The 19270-nt window shown below is 46.1% G+C and overlaps 1 protein-coding gene across 3 annotated transcripts in view; it reads left to right on the forward strand.

Moving 5' to 3' along the window:
* spast (spastin) overlaps nt 1-19270 on the forward strand; it is an 80165-nt gene that overhangs the window by 33086 nt on the left and 27809 nt on the right. For all 3 annotated transcript variants that reach the window (XR_011593823.1, XM_070884840.1, XM_070884841.1), the window contains 7 exons: nt 1200-1390; nt 2905-3044; nt 5736-5829; nt 8246-8320; nt 17052-17123; nt 18575-18650; nt 18801-18892. Coding sequence is in view for 2 of the 3 variants with exons in the window: in XM_070884840.1 (XP_070740941.1) it covers nt 1200-1390; nt 2905-3044; nt 5736-5829; nt 8246-8320; nt 17052-17123; nt 18575-18650; nt 18801-18892 (740 nt within the window). In the remaining variant the exon portion in view is untranslated. The remainder of the gene's footprint in view (nt 1-1199; nt 1391-2904; nt 3045-5735; nt 5830-8245; nt 8321-17051; nt 17124-18574; nt 18651-18800; nt 18893-19270) is intronic.

Here is a 19270-nt window from a genome sequence, read left to right on the forward strand (position 1 = left end):
CTTCATCTCGCCCTATCAGCATATCCTATTCCTTTCTCCCTCATGTATTTATCTAGCTTCCCCTTATTTGGCATTGTATAGGACAATGATTTGTTCTGCTAGTTTATGGCTGGGCAGTGGACATCTACCAACAAACCGGGAGGGAGGCGGTCTGAATCTCCTGGGCTTCTTTAGTATAATTCTGTACGCAGTCCGTAGTAAATTTATACACCCACTCTATGAACATTCGCTGCCAGCTTTAGCTCGCAGTTTTGGTGAGCTACAGACCTCATCTTTTAGAATGGCCTCATTTGACTTGCCGTGTAGGTAGTGTTATTCTTGGGACTCCCCCCCCCCCCCCCCTGGTTTTCTGCTCCTGTTTTTCCTGGTTTGGTTTAAACAGGGAAATTATTCCCTTATTTTCTTCTTCAATCAGGAGGTCGGGACTGCAGAGCTCTCTAGATGCTCACTCAAAACAAGTGTGCAAGGTATCTGTTCCCTAATACAAGAGGATGCTGATCAGCCATATGATCTGAGAGTGACTGAACAGGCTCAAGGGGCTGAATGGTCTACTGTTACTATGACCCAAGGCAGAACAATGCCTGAGTAGTGGTTGGTCAAATGGCTGGGTGTAGTGTGGTCTTCACTGGCACCATCCAGATGGTAGGTACACTGACTTCGATGAAGATATTGTCCCAAGGCCATGTTCTGGCTATCCCTTTGTCAGCAGCTGTGTGGAGTGCTAATATTCCAAATATTACGATTAAATTTAGCTAATATTTTTGGCAGAGATTTGATTAGGCTGCAGGGATGGAGTTACCTAGCTGGGGCATCATCGATTGATTGGCAATGCTCCTCGGGTGTGCGGATGTCAAATGTTTAAATACATTTCTGGTGGATTAGACTGCCTGGGGTACAATAAAGAGTTAAGTGAAAATCTCTTGTTGTAGGACTGAAGGCTGCATTTTTCATCATCTTGTAAGAGGTGAGTGTGTCCAACACCGCCATCTGCTGCCAAGAAATTGTACTGCAACATTTCAGCTGGATTTATTTAAAATGAAAAGACCCTGGAAAAAAAATGATGACCATCAGTCTCACTTCCTCATACACTGTACCAGTATTTCCAGCAGGTCTGGGTAACTGTAGAGGACTATTTAGTGTGTCACTGGTCATATGGTCTCTGTTGTTCTGACTCCAATTCCGTCTTTACTTGACTCTAGAAAGTGGAGCTGTTCCAAAGAAAAAGGATCCTTTGACCCACGCGAGCAATTCCCTCCCTCGTTCAAAGTACACGGCAAAAATCACTTCGCCAGGACAGCGTGGTCACCACCGGGCCCAGAGCCACAGTGGCATCTCCAATCTCACTGGGACATCGCGCGCACCTGCTCAACCCAGTACCTCGACTGCCAAGGTAACCAACTGTGGCACCGTCCTGTCCTGTCTTTGTCATGTGTTGTCCATCCAGGTTTGTAATATCTCTGTTGTTTGATTGACCAGCCAGCCCTGATTCGTTAATGAGATCTCGATGGGTAGCGGAGTCCCCAGGGACTTGGGACTGTCTCCTGTTGGCTCCGAGCAACGTTTCAACCCCGAACCTGGCGGCTGGTCCTGGCTGGATAAGTAGCGGGCAGCTTTAACAGTGTTGTCTTTCGGTGAGCCTCGTGTAAGGAAGCAGGGCGGATGGTGGAACTACACTTTAGAAAGGATCAGATTGGATCAAAGATAGGTTTTAATGAGTTTCGGGTGATGCAACAGTAAGCTTGAATTGTTGAGCTAAAACCATTCATTCGCGGTATGTGTGCGCTTCTGATGGGAGGAGTTGGGACAGGTGAAATCAGTGGGCTAGCCTGCGATGATCGAATAAAGTGACGATACAAGAAGCACGGGATAGTGGAGCCGTAACCCCAGACCACTGGGTGGGCATACGGCACTAGCCGATGGAGACAGGCTATAAACTGAGAGTGAGAGTTGGTGCGAGCAGATCGAAGGAAGGAAGCCTATGGCTCTACCCAGAGGAGCGGGTAATACCGTGTGTGTTTATTCCTCTGTACTACTGCTAGTGATTTTCTTTACTTTATTTCTAACTGATTATAATTGCTCAACCATCGGTGGCCGTGCCTTCAGCTGCTTCGGCCCCAAGCTCTGGAACTCCCTCCCTAAACCTCTCTGCTTCTCTACCTCTCTTTCCTCCTTTTAAGATGCTCCTTAAAACCTCCATCTTTGACCAAGCTTTTGGTCACCTGCCATAATTTCTTACCTGGCTCGGTGTCAAATTTTATTTTTTTTCTTCCAACACTCCTGTGAAAGCGCCTTGGGACATTGTACTACGTTAAAGGCATTTTATAAATACAAGTTGTTTATTTATTCCAGATCAGTAAAGCCAACACACCGCCAGTATGGAGTTTCCTCGGTTGGTACAGTTGGTTAAACTCCAGCAGTGCCCTCCGAGGTCCCCAAGTCTTGGCTCTTGCCAACCTGTGCAACCCCTACCTGTGTGCATTTCTCAGCGGCTTGGTTTGGATATGTTTACGCTTGGTGATGGGTTTGTACGCAAGTTTGATAGCTGGCTGGCCAATTCACTGTAGTGTTAATGACTTGTAAGCCACAAAATCTTTATTTTAATTAATGTTCAATTTCATTTTATTGAATTTCCCTTACAGGAACGTAGAAACAGGAGTAGGCCGTTTAGCCCCTCGAGCCTGTTCCGCCATTCATTGAGTACCTGGCTGATCTGCGACCTAATATCCCTTAGTACCTTTTGGTTAATAAAAAAAATGATCAGTCTCAAATTTACAGTTAACAATTAACCTAGCATCAATTGCCGTTTGCAGAGGAGAGGTCCAAACCTCCACCATTAGGAGTTTGACTCTTGCAGTTTGCTTTGAGGATTTATTTGGTCTGCTGAAAGTATTCACCTTTTTACAGGCTACGAGTACAAAGAACACCACCAGACCAAACAAACCCACCACTCCTGTTGCAACTCCTCGGAAGAAGAAGGATTTGAAAAATTTTCGAAATGTCGATAGCAAGCTGGCAAACATAATCCTGAATGAAGTGGTGGACAGGTAACCCTATGTTATATGTCATCGATTTAAGCTGCATCGAACTGCACAGGGCGTTGGAGATCATAACTGGAGTACAGCATACAGTTTTGGTCTCTTATTTAAGGAGGGATCTACCTACATTGGAAGCAGTTCAGAGAAGGTTCACGAGGTTGATTCCTGAGATGGAGGGATTGTCGTATGAAGAAAGGTTGAGCAGGCTGGGCCTATATTCACTGGAGTTTAGAAGACTGAGGTGTATAAGACTCTGAGGGAGCTTGACAGGGTAGATGCAGAGAGGATGTTTCCCCTCATGGGGGGAATCCAGAACTAGAGAGCATAGTTTCAGAATAAGGGGTCACCCATTTAAAACAGATGAGGAGAAATTTCTTCTGAGGTTTGTAAATCTATGGAATTCTCTGCCCCAGAGAGCTGTGGAGGCTGAGTCATTGAATATATTTAAGGCAGAGATAAACAGATTTTTGAGCGTTAAGAGAGTAAAGGGTTATGGGGAGCGGGCGGGGAAGTGAAGTTGAGGCCAAGATCCGATCAGCCATGATCTTATTGAATGGCGGGAAGGCTCGAGGGGCCAAATGGCCTACTCCTGCTCCTATTTCTTATGTTCTGTTCTTGTGAACATGTAGGTAGTAAAAAAAAAACTGCATTTGCATCAGAGAGACTTTGATGGCACTTAAAGTTTATTACAAAGTCCTGCTTTTTCTCCAACACTCGCATCCAGTGAAAGGTAAAAATGTGGTCTTATCTGGTATTGTATCCAGTGCACCACCTCAGAGACTTGAGCACATTATCCAGGCTGTCACTCCAGTGCGGTACTGAGGGAGTGCCACATTGTCGGAGGTGTGCTGTCTTTCCAGCGAGTTGTCTGGCTCGCAAGTGGATTTAAAAGATGCCACAGTACTATTCGAAGTCAAGCAGGTGTCAGGAATGCCTGCTATTTTGTACGTTAAAAGAAATTCATTCTCGGGATGTGGTTGTTGCTGGCATGGCCGGCTTATAATGCTCATCCCTAGTTGCCCTGAGAAGGTGGTACAGCTTTGTACAACTGAGCGGCCCACTTCTGAAGGCAGTTGGTGTGGGACTGGAGTCACATATAGGCCTAGACCGGGTAAGGACGGCAGGTCTCCTTCCCTAAAGGGACATTAGTGAACTAGTTGGGCTTTTTCTGACTATTCGAGTTTCGTGAGCACTTTTAATCATGGCAGATTTTTATTTCCAGACTTTTAAACTGAATTTGAACTTGCGTTCTGTGGATTACTAGTCCAGTAAGCTACACGTTACACCACTGTACCTTACTTCAAGAGCACCTCTCCCCCAAAATAATCCGTGCACCCTGTCTGCTGCTCTTTCAGTTACTGGTAATTTGAACGGTCCCATTTGACAACCAGTTGATGGCAGATATTGTACAAGTCTCACTATAGTCCCTTTCAGCTAGTTTTGGGCTGCATTTCAACAGCAAACCTACATTCACGGGATTTTCTCAAACTATACCTGCAGCTGCCCCACGATCTTTGGGGGTAAATTTCCTCGCAGCAAAACTCTTTTTATCACACAAGTGTCACATTTCTGTCTTCACCCAAGTATCTGTGCACCCATGCTTTCCTGGAGAGGTCAGAGAATTGTGACCAGGAGTAGAAACCCTTTTTTATGTGTGGTTTCCCCCCCCCCCCGCCACCGGCTAGCCTGGGGGCACGGAAACCCACTGAGGTACCCCACATTGGCTGATTCTCGGACCAGTCATTGATCCTGGGATTTGTACAGTGGTGGTGCGGCTTCTGGTGTGTTGACCCATCGACCATTGGGGGCCCAGTAGATTTCAATTTAGTTTAATAACCTGATGTTACTTTTTTTGTTTATTACCCGATATTACTACTGATACCTTGTTCATATCAATGGATTTGCTGCTGTGGGCATAACGGTCTTTAGGGGTTGTGCATGTACTGCATCGTGAAGCAGTGCGACAATCGAGGAAAACATTAGAGGATTTATTTATACTTGGAAATCTTACAACCATGTGTTTGGAGTGCTTGCTTACACAGTTAACTGATTCATTTCCCAGTGGGTGTAGGGGGTGGGGTGGTGATATGCCAGAGGTGGGTGTTTTGGGGGGCTGAAATGCCAGAGGTGGGAGGGGGATGTGCCAGAAATGTATGTTTGGGGGGGGGGGGGGGGGGGGAGGAATGTGCCAGAGATGGGTGGGTGGGGCTGACCTGCCAGAGATGGGTGGGTGGGGCTGACCTGCCAGAGATGGGTGGGTGGGGCTGACCTGCCAGAGATGGTTGGGTGGGGGGGTTGCTGGAGGTGGGTGGGTGGGAGGGGGTGATGTACCAGAGGTAGGTGGGTGGGGGGGGTTTGTGTGTGCCAGTGGTGGATGGGTGGGTGGGGTGGGAGGGGGTGATGTACCAGAGGTGGGTGGGGGAGGTGGGAGGTGGTGATGTACCAGAGGTGGGTGGGGGAGGGGGTGATGTACCAGAGGTGGGTGGGGGAGGGGGTGATGTACCAGAGGTGGGTGGGTCGGGGGGGGGGTTTGTGTGCCAGTGCTGGATGGGTGGGGGGGGAAGAGGATGGTTCTGTATTTGAGCTGAGAGTGTAAACTTGCTGCACCAAACAATCATTGTAAGGAGTGTCGCTCAGGACCTGGGCTGAGACTGCAGGGGGGCTATGGCAGAGTTAAATGATGTGTATCTTGTTGAACAGTGCACCATCCGTCCGTTTTGAAGACGTCGCTGGGCAAGAGCTGGCGAAACAGGCTCTACAGGAGATTGTTATTCTTCCGTCTCTCAGGCCTGAGGTAAGCCCAGTCCGCCTACTTGAGACCCTTCACGGTGTTTGTAGCTCTCTGTCCTGTTGTTGGCTCGTATTTTGGTGAAACTCTCTGCGCTTCAAGGTGGGCCATCTTGAACTCTCCTATTTGAACCACCCGCTGTTAGAAAGTGTTCGGAGCAAGTGCGAAGTGTGGTAATTGCTATCCCAACTGTAGAACCGTACCCACTACTGTACCTTTTTTGTGTTTATTTCCCACATCGGTGGTCCCCGGGTCTGTGAGGCAGAATGACTGGAATGTTTTCATGCTGTGGGATCACGCCCCAATTCTCCTTGTAAATGTTTCCCACCCTGCGGGGCCCCGTTAAGGGGTTGCGTGGGCCATCAAAATACCGGCCATGCACGGTTTTTACATTTAAAATAGCAGCTGGGTGGGTTCCCCAGAGCCGCATTGATCAGACTCACTCGAAACTGGGCTGAGCCTGTACAAAGTCATCTCGAAATGGGACTCTTGCAGGCTGTTACCAAAGGAGACTTTCACAGCTAAGTGCTAGATGCCCTTAACTAAATCTAGGTCGCAGAAGTTATGCCGAGTTTATCACAAGTAACGAATGGTTGTGGAGTGAAGAGAAAAGATGCAGACGTTGCAGACGGTCTCTCCAGGGGGGGAAAAGTGGAAGAAAATGTAAGCATGGCTGTAAGTAGTGTTAGTGCTTAACAACAAAAACTTGTATTTATATAGTGCCTTTAATGTAAAACACCCCAAGGTGCTTCACAGGAGTGTTATAAGACAAAACAAATAAATTTGACATAGAGCCACATAAGAAGAAATTACGGCAGATGACCAAAAGCTTGGTCAAAGAGATAGGTTTAAGGAGCGTCTTAAAGGAGGAATGAGAAGCAGAGAGGTTTAGGGAGGGAGTTCCAGAGCTTTGGGCCCAGGCAGCTGAAGGCACGACCACCAGTGGTGGAGTAGTTATAATCAAGGATGCTCAAGAGGGCAGAATTTGAGGAGCGCACACACTGTGGGACGGGGGTGGGAGAGGGGGTTGTGAGGCTGAAGGAGATGAGGGATATGGAGGGGCGAGGATTTTGAAATAGAGGCGTTGCTTAACCGGGAGCCAATATAGATCAGGGAGCAGAGGGGTGATGGGTGAGCGGGACTTGGTGCGAGTTCGGACACGGGCTGCCGAGTTTTGGATGACCTCAAGTTTATGTAGGGTAGAACGTGGGAGGCCAACCAGGAGTGAGTTGGAGTAGTCTAGAGGTAACAGAGGCATGGATGAGGGTTTCAGCAGCAGATGAGCTGAGGCAGGGCTGGAGACAGGCGATGTTACGGAGGTGGAAATAGTTATGCTGCGGATATGTAGCCGGAAGCTCTGTTCAGGGTCAAATATTCCACCTTGGTTGTGAACAGTCTGGCTCAGCCTCAGACAGATCCTAGGGAGAGGAATGGAATCAGTGGCTAGGGAACGCAGTTTGTGGCAGGGACCAAGGACAATGGCTTCGGTCTTCCCAATTGGGGAACATTTCTGCTCATCCGGTACTAGATGTCAGATAAGCAGTCTGAGCATTGAGACCACGGAGGGATAGAAATCCGTGGTAGTGAGGTAGAGCTGGGTGTTGTCAGCATACATGGGAAGGAGAGTACTCTGGTGTTTCATACTGAAGCCATTATCAAAGTATGTAGCTTCTCGTTTTAAAAACGCTCTTTTTTAGGTAGAATTACTGTGAATGTAGAGCATGGGAACAGGCTATTCAGCCCAACAGGTCCGTGCCGGTGTTTATGTTCCACATGAGCCTCCTCCCATCTCTCTTCATCTCACCCTATCACCATATCCTTCTATTCCTTTCTCCCTCGTGTATTTATCTAGCTTCCCCTTAAAGGCATCTATGCAATTCACCTCAACTACTTCCTATGGTTACGATTTCCACATTCTCACCGCTCTCTGGGTAAAGAGGTTTCTCCTGAATTCCTGATTGGATTTATTAGTGACTATCTTATATTTATATATTATACACAGTTGAAGCCCCTGAAGGGTGAAGTCTCTCTTTCCCATTAGGCCGACGTGATTCATTCACTGGGCACAACTCCCTATGTCCTGGGGCAGATCCATTGATTGTATGTGGGAGGGGACGCATCTTCAGAGCCAGTTCAGACTTTTGAGAACTGGTGCTGCAGGGAGAGAGGGCTGGGGTGCTTGCACAGTTTGAGTACATCTTGCTGTGCACAAATTGGCTGCTGGGTGTGACTGACTGCCGTTCAAGAATTCAAAGTCGCGAGGATGTCATTTCTGTGTCGTGTGAGAGACATTTTTACAAATGCAAGTTCTTGCTTTACTGACCGTTTCCCCGTTTTTGGAGATCTCGGATGTACGAAATAAGCTCCGTTTGCAGTGTGGTTTCTGATGGTTTTTTCGCCTCCACCTTTTTCTGTCCTCCAGTTGTTCACTGGACTAAGAGCTCCTGCTCGGGGTTTGCTGCTGTTTGGCCCACCGGGGAACGGGAAGACCATGCTGGTATGTAAGTTTTAAATGTACATTGATATATCCGGAACAGTGACAATCATATCCTTGCTGTACAATCTAATGCACTACACATTTCCTAATTCAATTTAACTCTTAATGGATGGACTAAGTTATTTGTGTCAGCAGTGGCTACCCGGTGGGTAACGCTCTTTTCTCTAAAGTCAGAAGGTTGTGGGTTCAGGTCCTACTCCAGGGACCTGAGCGCATAACCTAGGCTGACACTCCCAATGCAGTACTGAAGAGGGGTGTCGTCTTTACGATGAGACAGTAAACCGAGGCCCCCTCGGGTGGACGTAAAAGTGGCTTTATCTCGAAGAAGGGCAGCTGTCTGTGGGATCTTGCTGTCTGCTAATCGGTTGTCGCGTTTCCTGCATTACAGCAGTGACTACACTTCAAAAAGTATTTTATTGTCGGCTTTGGTATGTCCTGAGGTCGTAATTGCAAGTTCTTATTGGCTATCCTTCATTCACACACTCCCCAAAATAAGTGTATCTGATCATTTTGTGTGTATGCAAATGTATACCTTCTGTACTGTAAAGAATGCTACACTATACAAATGTTAGTGAAATGAGCTTGTTGTCAGGAATGACCTGTTTTAAGTTTAATTCCAGTCTTTGTTTAAGGATTAATGAATAGTTTCCCCCTCCCTCTGCCTATCAACTTGAGCAGGTGTCTCAATCGTCCAATGTTTCCTTACTTTTTGTAGACTTTCAGCTGTAACATGCAGACTTTTGTTTGATCTCGGTGTGTGTTTGTAGGTACAGCAGCTGGTCACACCGACAACAGACGGACTTGCCGACTTGCACTCAACAGTCCTGCAGTCAAATGCCGTTTGAGACTGCAGAAGATACAGCCTGACTGTCTCATGCCATGGTTTCTAAGGATAGCATTAGATTAAAATGTTGCAAAGATTGGTAGTAAGCCTGAGGATTGGGAGAGCTTTAGAAACCAGCAAAGGATGACCAAAAAATTGATGATAAGGGAGAAAATAGAACGAGTAAACTATCAAGAAATACAAAGCGGATTGGAGGAGCTTCTACAAGTATGTAAAAAGGAAGTGAATCGCAAAAGTAAGCATTGGTCCCTTAGAGGCTGGAACAGGAGAAATTATAATGGGGAATAAGGAAATGGTAGAGACTTTAAACAGAGATTTTGTATCTGTCTTCATGGTAGAAGACACAAAAAGCATACCGAAAATAGTGGGGAGCCAAGGGGCTAATAAGATTGAAGAACTTAAAAGTAATTAATATCAGTAGATATTTTTAATGGGATTAAAAGCTGACCAATCCCCTGGACCTGATGGCCTACATCCTAGGGTTTTAAAGGAGGTGGCTGCAGAGATAGTGGATGCATTGGTTGTGATCTTTCAAAATTCCCCAGGTTCTAGAATGGTCCCAGTGGATTGGAAGATAGCAAATGTAACCCCACTGTTCAAGAAAGGAGGGAGAGAGAACATGGGGAACTACAGGCCAGTTAGCCTGACATCAGTTGTTGGGAAAATGCTGGAATCTATTATTGAGGAAGTGGTATCAGGGCACTTAGATAATTATAACATGATTAGGCAGAGTCAACATGGTTTTATGAAAGGGAAATCATGTTGAACAAATTTTGGTATTCTGAGGATGTAACTAGCAGGATAGATAAAGGGGAACCAGTGGATGCAGTATATTTGGATTTCCAAATGGGATTTGATAAGGTGGCACATAAAACGTTGAAATGCAAGATAACAGGTTGGGGGTAATGTATTAGCATGGATGGAGGATTGGTTAACGGAGAGTAGGGATAAATGGGTCATTTACTGGTTCGCAGACTGTAATTAGTGGGGTGCCACAAGGATCAGTGCTTGGGCCTCAGCTATTACCAATCTATATTAATAAGAACATAAGAACGTAGAAACATAGAAAATAGGTGCAGGAGTAGGCCATTCGGCCCTTCTAGCCTGCACCGCCATTCAATGAGTTCATGGCTGAACATGGAACTTCAGTACCCCATTCCTGCTTTCTTGCCATACCCCTTGATCCCCCTAGTAGTAAGGACTACATCTAACTCCTTTTTGAATATATTTAGTGAATTGGCCTCAACAACTTTCTGTGGTAGAGAATTCCACAGGTTCACCACTCTCTGGGTGAAGAAGTTTCTCCTCATCTCGGTCCTAAATGGCTTACCCCTTATCCTGGTTCTGGACTTCCCCAACATTGTGAACATTCTTCCTGCATCTAACCTGTCTAAACCCATCAGAATTTTAAACGTTTCTATAAGGTCCCCTCTCATTCTTCTGAACTCCAGTGAATACAAGCCCAGTTGATTTAGTCTTTCTTGATAGGTCAGTCCCGCCATCCCGGGAATCAGTCTGGTGAACCTTCGCTGCACTCCCTCAATAACAAGAATGTCCTTCCTCAGGTTAGGAGACCAAAACTGTACACAATACTCCAGGTGTGGCCTCACCAAGGCCCTGCACAACTGTAGCAACACCTCCCTGCCCCTGTACTCAAATCCCCTCGCTATGAAGGCCAACATGCCATTTGCTTTCTTAACCGCCTGCTGTACCTGCATGCCAACCTTCAATGACTGATGTACCATGACACCCAAGTCTCGTTGCACCTCCCCTTTTCCTAATCTGTCACCATTCAGATAATAGTCTGTCTCTCTGTTTTTACCACCAAAGTGGACAACCTCACATTTATCCACATTATACTTCATCTGCCATGCATTTGCCCACTCACCTAACCTATCCAAGTCACTCTGCAGCCTCATAGCATCCTCCTCGCAGCTCACACTGCCACCTAACTTAGTGTCATCCGCAAATTTGGAGATACTACATTTAATTCCCTCGTCCTAATCATTAATATACAGTGTAAACAGCTGGGGCCTCAGCACAGAACCTTGCGGTACCCCACTACTCACCGCCTGCCATTCTGAAAAGTACCCATTTACTCCTACTCTTTGCTTCCTGTCTGACAACCATTTCTCAATCCATGTCAGCACACTACCCCCAATCCCATGTGCTTTAACTTTGCACATTAATCTCTTGTGTGGAACCTTGTCGAAAGCCTTCTGAAAGTCCAAATATATCACATCAAATGGTTCTCCCTTGTCCACTCCACTGCAAACATCCTCAAAAAATTCCAGAAGATTTGTCAAGCATGATTTCCCTTTCACAAATCCATGCTGACTTGGACCTATTATGTCACCTCTTTCCAAATGTGCTGCTATGACATCCTTAATAATTGATTCCATCATCTTACCCACTACCGATGTCAGGCTGACCGGTCTATAATTCCCTGTTTTCTCTCTCCCTCCTTTTTTAAAAAGTGGGGTTACATTGGCTACCCTCCACTCGATAGGAACTGATCCAGAGACAATGGAATGTTGGAAAATGACTGTCAATGCATCCGCTATTTCCAAGGCCACCTCCTAAAGTACTCTGGGATGCAGTCCAGCAGGCCCTGGAGATTTATCGGCCTTCAATCCCATCAATTTCCCCAACACAATTTCCCGACTAATAAAGATTTCCCTCAGTTCTTCCTCCTTATTAGACCCTCTGACCCTTATATCCGGAATGTTGTTAGTGTCCTCCTTAGTGAATACCGAACCAAAGTACTTGTTTAATTGGTCCGCCATTTCTTTGTTCCCCGTTATGACTTCCCCTGATTCTGACTGCAGGGGACCTACATTTGTCTTTACTAACCTTTTTCTCTTTACATATCTATAGAAACTTTTGCAATCCGTCTTAATGTTCCCCGCAAGCTTCTTCTCGTACTCCATTTTCCCTGCCCTAATCAAACCCTTTGTCCTCCTGCTGAGTTCTAAATTTCTCCCAGTCTCCGGGTTCGCTGCTATTTCTGGCCAATTTGTATGCCACTTCCTTGGCTTTAATACTATCCCTGATTTCCCTAGATAGCCACGGTTGACCCACCTTCGCTTTTTTATTTTTATGCCAGACAGGAATGTACAATTGTTGTAGTTCATCCATGCGGTCTCAAAGTCTGCCATTGCCCATCCACAGTCAACCCCTCAAGTATCATTCGCCAATCAATCCTAGCCAATTCACGCCTCATACCTTCAAAGTTACCCTTCTTTAAGTTCTGGACCATGGTCTCTGAATTAACTGTTTCATTCTCCATCTTAATGCAGAATTCCACCATATTATGGTCACTGTTCCCCAAGGGGCCTCGCACAATGAGATTGCTAATTAATCCTCTCTCATTACACAACACCCAGTCTAAGATGGCCTCCCCCCTAGTTGGTTCCTCGACATATTGGTCTAGAAAACCATCCCTTATGCACTCCAGGAAATCCGCCTCCACCGTATTGCTTCCAGTTTGGTTAGCCCAATCTATGTGCATATTAAAGTCACCCATTATAACTGCTGTACCCTTATTGCATGCACCCATAATTTCTTGTTTGATGCCCTCCCCAACATCACTACTACTGTTTGGAGGTTTGTACACAACTCCCACTAACATTTTTTGCCCTTTGGTGTTCTGCAGCTCGACCCATATAGATTCCACATTATCCAAGCTAATGTCTTTCCTAACTATTGTATTAATCTCCTCTTTAACCAGCAATGCTACCCCACCTGCTTTTCCTTTTATTCTATCCTTCCTGAATGTTGAATACCCCTGGATGTTGAGTTCCCAGCCATAATCATCCTGGAGCCACGTCTCCGTAATCCCAATCACATCATATTTTGGATGACTTGGATGAAAGGACTGAGTGCAATGTATCCAAGTTTGCTGACGATACAATGCTCGGTGGGACAGTAAGCTGTTGGAAGGACGCAAAGAGCCTGCAAAGGGATATAGTCAGGTAAAGTGAGTGGGCAATAAGGTGGCAGATGGAGTATAATGTGGGGAAATGTGAGGTTATTTACTTTGGTAGGAAGAATAGCAAAATAGAATATTTTTTAAATGGTGAGAAACTATTAAATGTTGGTGCACAGAGAGATTTAGGTGACCTTGTAGAGGAAGCTGAGTTAGCATGCAGGTACAGCAAGCAATTAGGAAGGCAAATGGCATGTTGCCCTTTATTGCTAGAGGATTGGAGTATAAGAGTAAGGAAGTCTTGCTACAATTGTACAAGGCCTTGGTGAGACCACACCGGGAGCACTGTGCACAGTTTTGGTCTCCTTATCTAAGGAAGGATATACTTGCTTTGGAGGCGGTACAATAGATGTTCACTAGATTGATTCCTGGGATGAGCGGGCTGTCTTATGAGAGGTTGAGTAGCTTGGGGCTTTACTCTCTAGAGTTCAGAAGAATGTGAAGTGATCTCATTGAAACATATAAGATTCTGAGGGAGATTGACCGGATAGATGCCGAGATGTTGTTTCCCTGGGCTGGAGAGTCTGGAACTAGGGGGCATCATCATCATAGGCAGTCCCTCGGAGTCGAGGATAACTGTCAAGGTCTTCGCCCATGACGAGGGGGCATAGTCTCAGGATAAGAGATCAGACTGAGATGAGGAAATTCTTCACTGAGGACTGTGAATCTTTGGAATTCTCTAGCCCAGAGGGCTGTGGATGCTCGGCCATTGATCAAGGCTGAGATGAATAGATTTTTGGACTAGGGAATCGGGGATATGGGGATCGGGCGGGAAAGTCGAAGATTTATTGAGGAGCCGTATGTCCTACTCCTGCTCCTAATATGTTCTAGCCACTGTACACTGTCCCCTTTAAACAATAGCCGTGCAATTCTCGGCACACAGTGGTATTTACCCATTGCTGATCTAGCTGCGACTGCAGGTTGTTGACTCTCTTGGCAGCTGGAAAATATTGGACTAGAACAGAGTGAAGGCGCACGCCATTGTGTAGTGTCAAACTGAATCGGCAAGCAGTCTGTTGTTGGTGTGATCAGTAGTGACCAGCTGCTGTACCTACAAACACACACCGAGATCAGAGAAGTCTGCATGTTACAGCTGAAAGTCTACAAAAAGTAAGGAAACATTGGATGATTGAGACACCTGCTCAAGTTGATGGATGGAGGGAAGGGGAAACTAATCATTAATCCTTCAACAAAGGCTGGAATTAAACTTAAATCAGGCCATTCCGTAATGCCCGTTAAGTGTAGCAGTTTACAACACAGGAGATATAATTTTGTATATTCATCTATATGTATTATATATACAAAGGTACAGTAAATGATCAGAGATTTGTTTGGGGATCGTGACTGAAAGCTGGCTAACAAGAAAGAAAGACTTGCATTTAATCAGCTCCTTTGACAATTAGGTTGATCCCAAAGTGCTTTACCACCAAAAAAGTACTTTTGGAGTGTAGTCACTGTAGTAATGTAGGAAACATGGCAGCTAAATTTGCCTACAGCAAGCTCCCAGAAACAGCAATGTGATAATGGCCAGGTAATGTTATCCTTGAAATAGAGCCTTCGGATCTTTTACATCCACCTGACAAGGCAGACGGAGCCTCGGTTTAACGTTCCATCCTTAAAAACGGCACCTCCGACAGTGCAGCACTCCCTCAGGACCAATGTTTCCGCTAAGCTGCACAGCCACGTTGGCAAGGTCCAGCACAGGCTGCTCACCGACTTTTCCATTGTAGGTACCGCGCCTGCGCAAACATTTAAATAGGCTGGGCAGTGGAGGAGGCAGCGCAGTGTAGCGGGGTTGTTGCTCACTACTGCACTGGAGTGTCGGCCTGGATTTTGTGCTGAAGTTCCTGGAGTGGGACTTGAACCTTCTGACTCTGAGGCTACCGCTGAGCCACAGCTGACACTAATCTGGAGATCTCGTCTGGAGTGTGACCGTCCTCATCTTTTCTTTTTTCTTTTGGGGTATTTCCAATAAATACTTCATGCAGCCTTGACCAGAATCACAGTGAAAACGCTTGCATGAAGGCCCCACTCATTAGAGTGTTTTTTTAAAAAAAAACAACGCTGGAACACATCCCAGTTCTCTTCCCTAAATACAATGTCTTCCTTTATATTGCTGTACAGAGTTTTGCATTAGCTGAAATGCGGCCTTGAAAGGCCTGCATGTTGACGCTGCTGGGTCTTTGACGCAGCTACATCTCGGGTAGCTTAGGTCACATCTGAAGCGAGCTCGATGAGGTGAGTTGCGTTGGGTATGTAGAGCAATCAGTCTCCTGGAGGGTCTACGCTAGTAGTGCGTAACGGACTTCAATGGAAAAGAAAAATGACTGGTGGGTCACCAATTCGACACGAGCCTGTTCACGCTACTGGTGAAGACCAACTTCAGCCCTGTGGTCTGTTTACCGTTGTAGAAAGTTTTACTTCCAGTTGTCTCTGATGTATAGGTTTGAAGAATCTCGCCTTGTATTCCAGTTACAGCCATGGTGGTGACCTGAAATGAAGTGTTTTACCCCAGGCACTGTTTTCAGCTTTAGTTTGGCTCAATGGGTAGCCCCCTCGCATCTGAGTCAGAAGGGTCATGGGTTCAAGCTCTACCCCAGACACTTTAGCGCATAATCCAGGTTGACACTCCAGAGCAGTACTGAGGGAGTGCTGCACTGTTGGAGGTGCTGCTCTTCAGATGGGACATGAAAGTGATGCTTCATCCCTTTCCAGGTGGAGGTAAAACATCCCATAGGACTGTTTTTGTCTGATTACGCTTCTATGAAGCACCTTGGGATTTTTTACTATGTTAAAAGTGCTACATAAACGGAAGTTGTTTGGAATGGAATTTGAAGATCAGAAAGCTTCCTGGCGTTTTGGTTTAACACTTCTCTCCAGCAGCAGCAGCACAAATAGATTAACTGGCTATTCATCATATTGCTGTTTGTGGGATCTTGCAGTGTGTACATGTTGATGTATTTGCTTGCGTAGGTCACTAAATTTATTTAAAAAAATCCGTATTCTGTTAACCATTTTGAGCTGCAAAATCGATCCGCATTCAGTTACTGGCGCTGCTCTGATGGCCTGCTGGGTTAATGTACCCATCATTATCATACGCAGTCCCTCGGAATCGAGGAAGACTTGCTTCCACTCCTGAAGTGAGTTCTTTGGTGGCTGAACAGTCCAATACGAGAGGCACAGACTCTGTCACAGGTGGGACAGATAGTCGTTGAGGGAAAGGGCGGGTGGGACTGGTTTGCCGCACGCCCCTTCCGCTGCCTGCGTTTGATTTCTGTGTGCTCTCGGCGATGAGACTCGAGGTGCTCAGTGCCCTCCCGGATGCACTTCTTCCACTTAGGACGGTGTTTGGCCAGGGACTCCCAGGTGTCGGTGGGGATGTCGCACTTTATCAGGGAGGCTTTGAGGGTGTCCCTTGTAATGTTTCCTCTGCCCACCTTGGGCTCGTTTGCCGTGAAGAGCACTTGCTTTGGGAGTCTTGTGTCTGGCATGCGAACTATGTGGCCTGCCCAGCGGAGCTGATCAAGTGTGGTCAGTGCTTCGATGCTGGGGATGTTGGCCTGGACGAGGACGCTAATGTTGGTGCATCTGCCCTCCCAGGGGATTTGTAGGATCTTGCGGAGACGTCGGTGGTATTTCTCCAGTGACTTGAGGTGTCTACTGTACTGTTAATGTACCACGTGATAGGTTACTGACCCATTCATAACAAGAAGGTTTCAAGTTCAGCACCATTGATTGATTTCATAGGATAGCAGTGTAAGAGTGTCACAGATGGCCTGACATGTGTAGCTATTGAGGTTTGGTCAGAGATCTGTTATGGGAAATGTCTTTCATCCTAAATGAATGTGTTGTGTACTAAGCATTTACTGTTTCTCAATCACACCTCCTGTTTCAATTAGGCTAAAGCTGTGGCCTCTGAATCCAATGCAACATTCTTCAATATCAGCGCTGCAAGTCTAACCTCCAAATATGTGAGTAACCATGCCAACCTCAGAGAGCATGTTTTAGAAAACTTTCTTTTACTTTTGGTTAGTGGTTTTTATTTTGATGCCCATTTGTAAAACGAAGAGGGGAATGGAATAAAGTGCTCCGTGGGGATCGGGCATGGCATAGAGACCCAAAATAAAGTGGGAATGTGTGGAAACTGCCTCCGTCTTGTTCTCAAAGTCCCACTCCAGAGACTTGAGCGCACAAATCTAGGCTGACAGGCCAGTACAGTACTGAGGGAGCGCTGCACTGTCGGAGGTGCTGTATTTCGGATGTGACGTTAAACCGAGGCCCCATCTGCTCTCGGGTGGAAGTAAAAGATCACATGGCACTATTTTGAAGATGATCAGGGGAGTTATCCCTGGTGTCCTGGCCAATATTTATCCTTCAATCAACATCACTAAAAGAGATTATCTGGTCAATATCACATTGCTGTTTGTAGGAGCTTTCTGTGTGCAAATTGGCTGCCATGTTTCCTACATTACAACAGTGACTACACTTCAAAAGTACTTAATTGGCTGTAAAGCACTTTAGGACGCCTGGTGGTCGTGAAAGGCGCTATATAAATTTATTTAACATGTGGATACCGTAGTACTTGGAGGCACTCTCTTGAATGTTTAATTGCAGTTTATATGTTGAGAACCACTCGTGGGGGAATCTAGAACTGGGGCATAGTTTCAGAATAAGGGGTTGCCCATTTAAAACTGAGATAAAGAGGAATTTCTTCTCTCCTAGGGTTGTAAATCTGTGGGATTCTCTGCCCCAGAGAGCTGTGGAGGCTGGGTCATTGAATATATTTAAGGTGGGGATAGACAGATTTTTTTGAGCGATAATGGAGTGAAGAGTTATGGGGAGCGGGCAGGGAAGTGGAGCTGAGCCCAAGATCAGATCAGCCATGACCTTATTGAATGGCGGAGCAGGCTCGAAGGGATCAAATGGCCTACTCCTGCTCCTATTTCTTATGTCCTTAAAGAAAGACTTGAATTTATATATAGCGCCTTTCACGACCACTGGTCATCTCAAAGTGCTTTACAGCCAATGAAGTACTTTTTTGAAGTGTAGTCACTGTTGTAATGTGGGAAACGCGAAACGCGGCAGCCAATTTGCACACATCAAGCTCCCACAAACAACAGTGTGATAATGACCAGATAATCTGTTTTTATGATGTTGATTGAGGAATGAATACTGACCAGGACACCGGAGAGAACTCTCCTGCTCCTCTTCAAAATAGTGCCATTGGCTCTTTTACGTCAACCTGAGAGTAGACGAGGCCTCGGTTTAACGTCTCATCTGACAGTGCAGTGTTCCCTCAGCACTGTACTGGAGTGTCAGCCTTGATTTATGTGGAGATGTTTTGACAAATTACTAGTATTTTGATGGAAGGGTTGAATTGTTGGATCACTTTCCGAGGAGCTAATCCCTGTTTCTGCTTTAGGTTGGAGAGGGAGAAAAGTTAGTGAGAGCTCTCTTTTCAGCGGCTCGAGAGCTTCAGCCATCCATCATTTTCATTGGTGAGTGCGGTACTAAAATTCAGTGAGCCGCAGCTATTCGTATTATTCGTTTCTGTCTGGAAGCACTGTTAGTGCTAGCGATTTTACAAGTTCTGTCCGCGTCGACTCCAGATTTTGTCGTCTTTATGAATGTGTTGATCCTTCTTGCAGATGAAATAGACAGCCTCCTTTGTGAGAGGAGAGAAGGAGAGCACGATGCAAGCAGGCGCTTAAAAACAGAATTTTTAATAGAATTTGATGGGGTGAGTACAGGCGGTCACACCCGGCATTATGTTGATTTTTAGGGGAGGGATGGCATGATAGGGATTCTAATATTGGTTTCACCCGGGAGCTGGATTTGAATCCTATCCAAGTTGGACCACAGAGGGCGATAGTCTGGGAGTCGATGCCTTTATTGAATATCGGAGGGCAAGGAGGGATATCGCTCCACAAAGTGCAGTCACAACAGATGTTGCTGGTGTACTTTGGGCATTAGGGTTCAGCGTAATTAAGTAAGTGGACGTCACGACCCCCATGACTAGGAGTTTGCTGTTATCTAATGTCCAGTCACATGATAGTATGACCTGGAGGCTGTGCCAAAGAGACACCCTCGTATGCGCAGGATATTGTAATCTCACACG

Source organism: Pristiophorus japonicus, chromosome 7 (assembly GCF_044704955.1).
Source record: "Pristiophorus japonicus isolate sPriJap1 chromosome 7, sPriJap1.hap1, whole genome shotgun sequence".
Taxonomy (NCBI): Eukaryota; Metazoa; Chordata; class Chondrichthyes; family Pristiophoridae; genus Pristiophorus; species Pristiophorus japonicus.